The following is a 10456-nucleotide window of genomic DNA, read 5'->3' as shown; positions in this document are numbered from 1 at the left end:
TCTAAGTCACTGTTCACTAATACTCTATTTTCATCTAAGTCACTGTTCACTAATACTCTATTTTCATCTAAGTCACTGTTCACTAATACTCTATTTTCATCTAAGTCACTGTTCACTAATACTCTATTTTCATCTAAGTCACTGTTCACTAATACTCTATTTTCATCTAAGCCACTGTTCACTAATACTCTATTTTCATCTAAGTCATTGTTCACTAATACTCTATTTTCATCTAAGTCACTGTTCACTAATACTCTATTTTCAATTTCATTTTCAAAAATTAATTTTATTCCATAATTTTCAAGGAAACTGCGCCCCAGAAGGACATTATACGAAATATAGTTGTTTGGTACAACGAAAAATATAAGTTCTTTTTCAATGTTATGAAAAACTAAATTGACAATTATTTTTCCAAAAATGCTTATTCTCGAACCGTTAACTCCAAAATACTCTGTCGGTCTTAGTACACCATTAAAATTTTCATAAGGTATCGCCGAGCGCTGCATCAAATTAATAGCGCTACCGGTGTCCAACATGCCAGAAAGAAATTTAATTTGATACCTGCGTTTTATATCAGTGTAAAAATATACCCCTACCTGATTAACAATAGGAACAAAAATATTGTTCTCCTCTCTGTCGTCCATCGGCGGGTTGCTGGCTGTACCCACGGATCGCTGGGCTGACATAGGCTTCTGTTGGCAATCCTTCACCTGGTGCTGCATGGATCCACACTGGAAACACGATCCCTTCTCCCGCTTAGGTGCGGGACACGATGAAGCATAATGGCCATGTGCTGAACAATTATAGCAGCGCGCCTGGCTCCGGTCATTTCCGGAAGCAGTCATCCCAGTGCGCCTAAAATTCGTCTGGGTACTCTTCCTCAAAGCCTCGTATTGTCGAGCTAGCTCCTTAAGTTTTCCGATGGTCGACGCTGAATACAATAAGGCGATACTGGAAGATCGATCACGAAAACCATCAATGATGAACTGCACTGTCAATTTCTCTTCGATGTCGGCACGCATAGCAATTTCTTCCATGCGAAGAATATATCCCATTACGGAGTTTTTCTCCGGGTTGAAAAAGGTTTCCTTCAACAGGAGTACCACGTCGGCAGTTGAATTGCTGCGGCCAAAAGTTTTTAGGAAGTTTCCTTTAAACTCGTCGTAAGTCTTTGATTTGTCGACACGCATGAACAAGTCCGCCTCTGTTCCCGCCTTCATCAACATGCGCACACAACGAAGCTTAAAATTGCTGCTTTCGTTCACGCCTCCGCAAATCCGTTCAAAATTCAAGACCCATTCAGAGGCTTCATCATTTTCACTGGCAGAAAAAGGGGCAATCAGTTGCTTGACCATTCGGATGTCATCGGTCACATGGTTGTCCATTACCATTAAGGCAGCCAGTTTCTTCTTTTTCTCAGCAACCCTTATTGCGGCGTCAAGTAATTCTTCTTCTTTCATATCGTCGATCTGCTCATTTTCAGACACTTTCTCCTCCGATTCAATATCCGATTTATTCACCAGACTTTCAGAAACTTCATCCATTTCACCACTTATGGCAAGCTTGCGAAGTTGCCTTAGTGTTGCGCTGGCTGGAAAAATGATCTCTTTCTCCAGCAACCACTCTACAATTTTTTCTTTGTCAATGTTTGCCATGGTTTCCTCAGCCATTTATAAAATGTGGAAAATACTCGTTGTCGGGGATGCCAGTAGACAAATACTTATGTAGGCAGATTCTTTAAAGGGCTACTATCCCACTTCTGAAGTTATTGGCGCAGAAAGTACACGGATGTTTCGTACTTTTTATGATTTTATTTTACTTAATTCTTTACCAACCACTCTGTCCTGTTGATACCGCAAAAGTGCTCATTGAATCCAGCTCCGATCTCTGGTTCTATTCCGATCTAGTTCTCGCATAGTTCTAGTTCGCAGAACTAGAACTATCGGATGATTATTCATATCGATACTTATTCGGATACTTACGATATTTCGTACAACGTTAATAGTAAATACAATTGTAGATTAACACTAATAATTATAAGCTAGCAGCAAGGTAAATACAAATGTAGGGTTATAATACTAAAACAACCTAACAATACTAATATAATTAGTAGAAAAAGTGAGAGGTTAAAGTCTAAGCCGAAGGTTTCTTATAAAGAACATGATAAAAGCTTTAACAAATTTATATTAAATGTCCATATAATGTTTGATGAAGTTCCAAATTCTTTTTGAAAAATTAGAAGAGTTTTTCTAATCAGTTACCGAAAACTTTGGGTGGCTGTAATTTAAATTATTTATTTGGCGGGGCGAAAAACTTGATACGCTCGATCTATTTCAAGGTTGGCGAACAACTATATTTTCTTCACAATTCAAATCTCTTACTCTAGCTATCCTACGGTGGCAAAGCGGGGCGAATTCGCCAAGAGCGAGAGAGCGAGCTTTTATTGCGCTCCCGCTTTGCCCTAGCCTAACTTACACTAGACTTCATAATTCATAATTCATAATTCATAATTCCATCTATAACTAATAATTGTGGCCATGGATGGAAGGTCACGCAACACCGGCCCCGTTGAACGCCTGCATCGGCTTCAACACATTGGGAGCGGCGCTAATTTGTGTATGGGCCGCCGAAAAACCGCTCCAGTGCTAGTCCTTATTTCGACGACCCTGACCATGCCGTCCTCTCCTGCGTGCGTGGCTATGACCCTCCCTACGAGCCACTCCTGAGGCGGCAGATTGTCCTCGGCCACGATGACGAGGTCTCCTTCCTCGAGGTTCGGTTGCTGCTGGTGCCATTTGCCCCGAATTTGCAGCCCCAGGACATATTCGCGGGACCATCGCTGCCAAAACGCTTGCCTGACTGACGAGACAAGTCGCCATCGCCGCAAGCAACTGAGACTCTCCTGGTCCGGAGTCCGCAGTGCTGGGGGGGCGATGAGCGACCCGCCTGTCAGCAGGTGCCCGGGTGTTAGGGCCTCGCCGTCGCTTGGATCTTGGCTGATGGCTCCCAGCGGCCTCGAGTTCATTATGGCCTCGATGCCGACGAGGACTGTGGCGAGCTCTTCGGCGGTTAGGAGCGCGCTGCCTACCGCCCGTAGGAGTAGGCTCTTGGCAGTTTTTACACCTGCCTCCCATAGCCCTCCCATGTGAGGAGCTCGCGGCGGTATGAACGCAAATTCACATCCGTTTTTTGACGCAAAGTCGCGAATTGCGTCTCCCTGCTCCTTGAGCCTGATCCGCAGAGCGCTGAGATGGCGGCTCGCTCCGACGAAGTTCGTCCCGTTGTCGCAATGAACGACTTGGGGATATCCTCGGCGCCCGACGAACCTTTGAAAAGCCAACAAAAAACAATCAGTGGTTAGATCGGAAACTATTTCTAGGTGAACCGCCTTGGACGCAAAACAAACAAAAAGCGCAATGTATGACTTGTATGGGGGCCTTCCGCGAATTTTCAATGTCGTGTGCACTGGTCCACAAAAATCAACGCCGCAAATTGAAAATGGGCGGAGAGCACGGAGTCGATCTGCGGGTAAATTCCCCATGAGTTGCGTCAGCAATCGAGGCTTGCATTTAAACCAGCGCATACAGGATCGAACTGTCTGACGGCAGACTTCCTGAGCGTTCACTATCCACACGCTCTGTCGAAGGATGCTCACAAGTGCTCGTGGGCCGACATGAAAATTCGAATGGTGCAGATGACGAATATAGCTTCGCACGAATTGCGAGCGCTTAGTCAAAAGCAGAGGAAACTTGGCATCGTATGATATAGGAGCTTTAGCTAGTCGCCCCCCCCACTCGCAACAACGAAAAGTTACACCAAGTCCCTGTGTCTTCATGGATGAATGGGTTCAACCGCTGAAGACTAGGACCAATTGTAGATCCTTTCCTAACCTTTTCGATTTCTCCTTGATACTCGTGATGCTGGACGATTTCGACAATTTTATAAAAGGCTTCATTGTATTCGGTCGGTGAGATAGTTTTTTCGAATTTTAGGCTTGGGTCTTTACATTTTCTTATAAAGCGGAACACATACACGAACACTCTAAGCAGTTTGAGATGTGACGAGAATCCCTCGATGACATCTAACAGCTCCGAACTTCGCACAGCCGCGGTCAGCCCGACCGCAGTCTTCCTCTTTTCCAGCTGAAGATCATCGGAGTGTTCGAAATGAGCGTTCTTGGGCCAGTTTTCTTCTTCCTCTTTCAGAAATGATGGTCCTTCGAACCAAATTGACTGAACGATTTCGTCGACGTCACAACCTCTTGAGACAATATCTGCTGGGTTCTGTTTCGTGGGTACATGCCGCCACGTAGCATCATCTGACCACTCTTGAATCTCAGCCACTCTATTTGAAACGAAAGTCGACAGCGACGATGGATGAGACCGGATCCAATGGAGAGTTACCTCTGAATCCGACCAATAAACGACTCGTTCAATGGGCACGTTTAATAGGGGCTTGATTCTGTGACAGAGATCTGCGAGAAGGTGAGCGGCACATAACTCAAGCCTTGGGAGCGTTTTGGTCTTGAGCGGCGCTACTTTGGATTTCGAAGTCAACAATGATACTTTTAAACCTTCTGCAGTTCTGCTACGTATATAGACGCACGCTCCATACGCTCTCATGGAGGCGTCAGCAAAGGCATGTATTTGAACCGGTGACATCGGATCGGAATACACAAACCGAGATATGGATATGTCTTCCAATTGAGATAGTGTATTTTTCAACTTATTCCACGCTGTTTCCAAATGCAGCGGGATCGACTCATCCCAATCTAGTTTGTTAAGCCAAAGCTCCTGCAATAGGATCTTGCCTTTTATAACGATAGGACTTAATAAACCTAGGGGGTCAAACAACTTTGATGTCACCGATAGTATGTTCCGTTTTGTCGCTCGGAGACCCATAACTGAATTGTCAATTTTGAACTTAAAGGCATCGTCAGTAGGTAACCATGAGATTCCTAACGCCTTTGTCGACTCTGAATCCGAGATTGTTATGGGTTTGGCTGTGCTCTCAGATGCGGTGATCTCGGGTGAGTTTGAAAACCACTTAGTCAACTCAAACCCTGCGGTCTGAAGAACCTGAGACACTTCGGACTTAATTGCCCTTAGCTCCTCTACGCATGCAGCACCAGTCAACAAGTCATCGACGTAAAAGTCGGACCCAATAACGTTAGCAGCTCTAGGGAATGAGAGCTTCGCAGACTCACTCAACCTTTTCAAACACCGGATAGCTAAGAATGGGGCTGGTCCAGTCCCATAGGTTACAGTGTTGAGCTTGTATAATCTCAAGGATTCAGAAGGGTCTCTTCTCCACACTATGAGCTGAAACTGCCGATCCGCTTCGTTCACCATCACTTGGCGATACATCTTTTTAACATCAGCAGTCAGGGCAAACCTGTGCAGACGGAAACGGAGCAGTGTCGAGTATAATTCCTCTTGAATGGTAGGTCCCACCATCAGAATGTCATTTAAGGCCACCTGTGAGGACGTCTTGGACGAAGCATCGAACACGACTCGGAGCTTGGTAGACGTACTTTGGGGCCTCAGAACACACTGATGAGGGATTACGTAGTGTGGAGTAGACGGAATCGTATTGTCAGTAGGAGACATATGACCTAAGGAGAGGTACTCTTCCATGAATTCCAAGTACATTTTCTTCAACTCAGGGTCACGATGCAATCGTCTTTCAAGCGACAAAAACCGCCGTTTCGCAACCTCAAAGGAGTTTCCTAAACAATTTGGATCTGATTTAAACGGGAGCCTTACTTCGAACCGACCTGATGATAGTACCTGAGTCGTCTTACGATAGTGTTCTTCACATAGCTTGTGCTCAGGTGTGGCAATTTTCTTGGTAGATGGCATTTCTTCCAGTGACCAAAACTTTTTCAAGGTCCTATCGATGGATACTAGCAACTCTTCACTGCAACTCAAACTGTTTGTAATTTGAGGAGCAGAACTCCTGGAAACATATTTTCCCGACACAACCCAACCAAGAAGGGTTTTCTGAAGAGTTGGAAAGTCAGGACCTTGTTTAATTTGACCAACAGCTAATAATTCAAAGAACGATTCTGCTCCAATTAACATATCTATTCTTTGTGGCTTGTAGAAATAAGGGTCTGCCAGTGGTAGGTTCTCTGGGATTCGCCAGTCAGTCACATTCACTGACTGGTCAGGGTGATAACCTGAAATTGATTTCAGGATCCAAAAATCAAAGGAGAACTCACTACCATTTATTCGCGACTTCACCACTGTGTGTATTTTATCCTTTACTTGGGAATTAGATTCACCAATTCCAAGCAAGTTAATACAGGACTCCTCTCTACGGATCTGTAAGCGATTAGCGAGGTCCTCGGTAATGAAATTTGTTTGTGATCCAGAGTCGAGCAGAGCTCTGGCCAGAATGTGTTCACCGCTCTTAGTTCGGACGCTTACGATCGACGTAGCCAGAATTACCCTGTCCAACGCTGTCGCATGCAAAACATGTGACGTGGAAGGTTGATTCTGATTTGATGGAGGAGAAGGACTCTCTTGGGGTGGTGGCAACGCGAGACTATTAGCCGACACTGTGTATCGATGCAATAATGTATGATGTGAGCGGCTGCACACTCGACATTTATTGGCTTTGCATTTTACAACAGCGTGGCCTTTTCGCAGACAATTAATGCATAGGGATGCCGACTTAGCAAACTCAAACCTTTGCATCACCGAGAGACGCGAAAATGAAGGGCAATTTGACACTACATGGTCTCCTGAATTGCAGTAGCTACAAGTTTGCTGAGTTCTACTGTTGGTGGAAGTGGAAGAACAAGCAAATGAACTGCGATTATGTTGCTTGCTTGGCATGACTTTGTCTTGCCTTGGCTTGGTCGATTCTTCAGCAGACAGATGCTGGTATCGACGATTCAAGACTTTCTCAAAGTCGGACCAAAGCGGCAACTTCTCATAAGTAAGCTGTTCATCCCACTTTTGTTTCGTCACTGGGTCGACTCTGTTTAAAACGAGATGAATGAGCATTGCATTCGAAATTGTTGTATCATCTCCGATCGACAGTAACGATCCGTAAATCGACGAAACAGTATCGATTAGAGTTCTTAGAGATGATGCAGATTGATGCGACATTCTCGGCAGATTGAACAATGTGGAAATATTATTCGTGAAAATCAAATAATCGTTGTCATACACTCGTTTTAGGCCAGCCATGGCCTTTTCATAATTTGCCTCGGTGACTTGGAACGCCTTTATTGTTCCTAATGCTTCATCAGAGAGGCACGAAATCAAATGATTAAATTTTTCGATCACCGGTATGCTGTTGTCGCTATGGACTAGTCTTTCGAAAAGGCTAATGAAATTTTTGAATTCCGAGTGTTTACCACTAAATTTGGGTAATGCCAATTTCGGAAGTCTAGCATGAGTTCGGGCTGAAGAAGACACTGGCTTCGTCTCGCTTGCTGCATCAAAGGCGGCGATAAGCGACATTATCTTTCCTTTGGTGACAATTATCAGCTCTTCCAACTCGGCTGCATATGCATCATCACCTGTTATATCCTCGATTTGCTCCTGCAAATGGTTAGCCTTTTCAATTGAAGCATTCAAACAATCTAATCTACATTGTAATTCCGGTAATTGCAAAGGAATCGACCCTTGATCTAATCGATCCTCTAAGCGGCGAATGCTTTTTACTCTACTTTTGAGCTTAATCTTTAAGTCTTCAAGAGTGGGTTTACTTTTTTCTGCCATAATGGTTGTGTTTTTATTTATATATTTATTATTAATATTTTTTTTTTTTTTAATTTTAAATTTTTGAACGAGAACGATAATCGAAAACGAATTTTAATTGAATGTCGATGCACGAGGTATCAAGGGAAAGAGTTGTTGCAAGTAACAGCCGAAAACAATATACCCGTTAGATACAGGGTAGCGCGTCACTTGGCAAGTAACAGCCGAAAACAATATACCCGTTGGATGTAGGGTAGCACGTCACTTGGCGCACCGTTAAGCTCAAGAGCGGCAACGAAAATTCTCCCAACAAATACAACGCAAGCAGCAGTGGAGAAGCGAAAGCGAAAACGAAATAATGCACCGGTGCTGCTGCTTGTATGTATGTGTGGATATTTTCTATACGCCGTGGCTTGGGTGAACGAACGAACAAACTTTGTTCTAACGACGAGAAAGGTAGAACAAAATAAAATGGGGGGGGGGGGGGGGGGGGCGTTGACAGTGATTGCAGTAAACGAAAGATGTATGTATGTATGTACATATGTATAACTGTTGCGTCCAAATAGCGGTTCACATATGTATGTCTGTTTGGGTCGATATGTATGTATGTATTTATGTTTTTAGTTATATTTATGCAATTAATAACAAAATGCATGCAATCAAGCTCTACTATATATGTATCATACGTCTGTGCCTAGAATTGAAGGCGATGTGCAATGTATTCAGCACAAGACACCTCAAAGAAAGATCTGAATGTCTTTAGCTCAGCCTTCAATTTTCTGCACAAATACCTCTGATTCCTCTTTTGGATTTTTGAATCCAACTGCTACTTTCCTGTCTTTTTCGCAGGGCATCCCTCGGCGGTAGCAGAATTGCACAAAAATTATTGTTGGCGCGACCGACGCGATGATATTTTACAAAAATTGATTGCCGATTGCACACACACACGACGCGGGCAACGAATATGTTTGCATATGTATACTGCAATTTCTTGTGTCACTGTCACTTGTTTTTTGTTGCCTATAATTCACTTTACAGTCCACCCGGGGGCGCCATGAAAAATTAGAAGAGTTTTTCTAATCAGTTACCGAAAACTTTGGGTGGCTGTAATTTAAGTTATTTATTTGGCGGGGCGAAAAACTTGATACGCTCGATCTATTTCAAGGTTGGCGAACAACTATATTTTCTTCACAATTCAAATCTCTTACTCTAGCTATCCTACGGTGGCAAAGCGGGGCGAATTCGCCAAGAGCGAGAGAGCGAGCTTTTATTGCGCTCCCGCTTTGCCCTAGCCTAACTTACACTAGACTTCATAATTCATAATTCATAATTCCATCTATAACTAATAATTGTGGCCATGGATGGAAGGTCACGCAACACTTTTGATGAAATAAATTTTAGGAATGATAAATCTGATTGGGAGGAGGCAATAAATACAGAGTTAAATGCCCATGAAATTAATAACACCTGGACAATTATAAAGAAGCCAGAAAACAAAAATATTGTAGACAGTAGATGGGTATTTTCCATTAAATATAATGAACTAGGAGTCCCAATAAAATACAAAGCTAGACTGGTTGCAAGAGGATTTACTCAAAAGTACCAAGTAGACTATGAAGAAACATTTGCTCCCGTTGCTAGAATTGCCAGTTTTAGGTTCGTACTATCATTGGCAGTCCAGTTTAATTTGAAAGTCCATCAGATGGATGTTAAAACAGCTTTCCTCAATGGTACATTAAGTGAGGAGATATATATGCGGCCTCCTCAGGGCGTATTATGCGGTGCTGGGCATGTATGCAAACTGAACAAAGCCATTTATGGGCTCAAACAAGCAGCTAGATGCTGGTTTCAAGTATTTGAGCAAGCATTGAAAGGATTCGATTTTGTAAACTCTCCCGTGGATCGTTGCATATATATTCTTGATAGAGGTGACATAAAGAAAAACATATATGTATTATTATATGTTGATGATGTAGTAATAGCGACAAGGGATATGGATAGAATGAATAATTTCAAAAATTATTTAAGCGAAAGATTTAGAATGACTGACTTAAATGAGATAAAACATTTTATCGGGATCAGAGTAGAAATGTTTGAAGACAAAATATATTTGAGTCAAGCTGCATATGTAAAAAGAATTTTAAATAAATTTAACATGGATAGTTGCAATTCAGTCAGTACTCCATTACTAAATAAACTAAATTATGAGTTACTTAACTCAGATGAAGACTGCAATGCTCCATGTCGTAACCTTATTGGCTGTTTAATGTACATAATGCTGTGTACAAGACCAGATTTAGCTACCGCTGTAAATATCTTGAGTAGATATAGTAGCAAGAACAATGCTGAGTTATGGCAATGTTTAAAAAGGGTTATTAGATATTTAAAGGGAACTATTGATATGAAGCTTATATTTAAAAAGAATACATCATTTGAAAATACATTAGTTGGCTATGTAGACTCCGATTGGGGTAGTAATGAGATTGATAGAAAAAGTACAACGGGTTATTTGTTTAAAATGTTCGATTCCAATTTAATTTGTTGGAATACAAAAAGACAGAATTCAGTGGCAGCTTCATCAACTGAAGCTGAATATATGGCCCTATTTGAAGCTGTAAGAGAAGCTTTATGGCTAAAGTCTCTTCTAAATAGTATTAATCTTAAACTCGACAGACCCATTAAAATTTATGAAAACAACCAAGGCTGTATTAGCATTGCAAATAATCCCTCATGTCATAAAA

General features: G+C 42.4%; 1 protein-coding gene and 1 long non-coding RNA gene across 2 annotated transcripts; both read right to left on the bottom strand.

The window, feature by feature from the left end:
- Positions 1–265: 265 nt before the first annotated feature.
- LOC117184906 (uncharacterized) lies at positions 266–2010 on the bottom strand. The gene is made up of 2 exons (XM_033384066.1): positions 597–2010; positions 266–519 (listed from the first exon to the last, which is right to left on the bottom strand). The coding sequence occupies exons 1-2, from the start codon at positions 1668–1670 to the stop codon at positions 511–513; spliced, it is 1083 nt and encodes a 360-aa protein (XP_033239957.1). The 5' UTR covers positions 1671–2010; the 3' UTR covers positions 266–510.
- A 1182-nt stretch (positions 2011–3192) lies between these two features.
- On the bottom strand, positions 3193–8554 carry LOC117184908 (uncharacterized). The gene is made up of 2 exons (XR_004470372.1): positions 8507–8554; positions 3193–3326 (listed from the first exon to the last, which is right to left on the bottom strand). It is a non-coding gene; the product is annotated as an uncharacterized lncRNA (long non-coding RNA).
- Between the last annotated feature and the right edge of the window lie 1902 nt (positions 8555–10456).

The sequence above is a fragment of the Drosophila pseudoobscura genome, chromosome 2 (genome assembly GCF_009870125.1).
Source record: "Drosophila pseudoobscura strain MV-25-SWS-2005 chromosome 2, UCI_Dpse_MV25, whole genome shotgun sequence".
Lineage (NCBI taxonomy): Eukaryota > Metazoa > Arthropoda > Insecta > Diptera > Drosophilidae > Drosophila > Drosophila pseudoobscura.
This window is presented reverse-complemented; position numbering and strand designations above follow the sequence as displayed.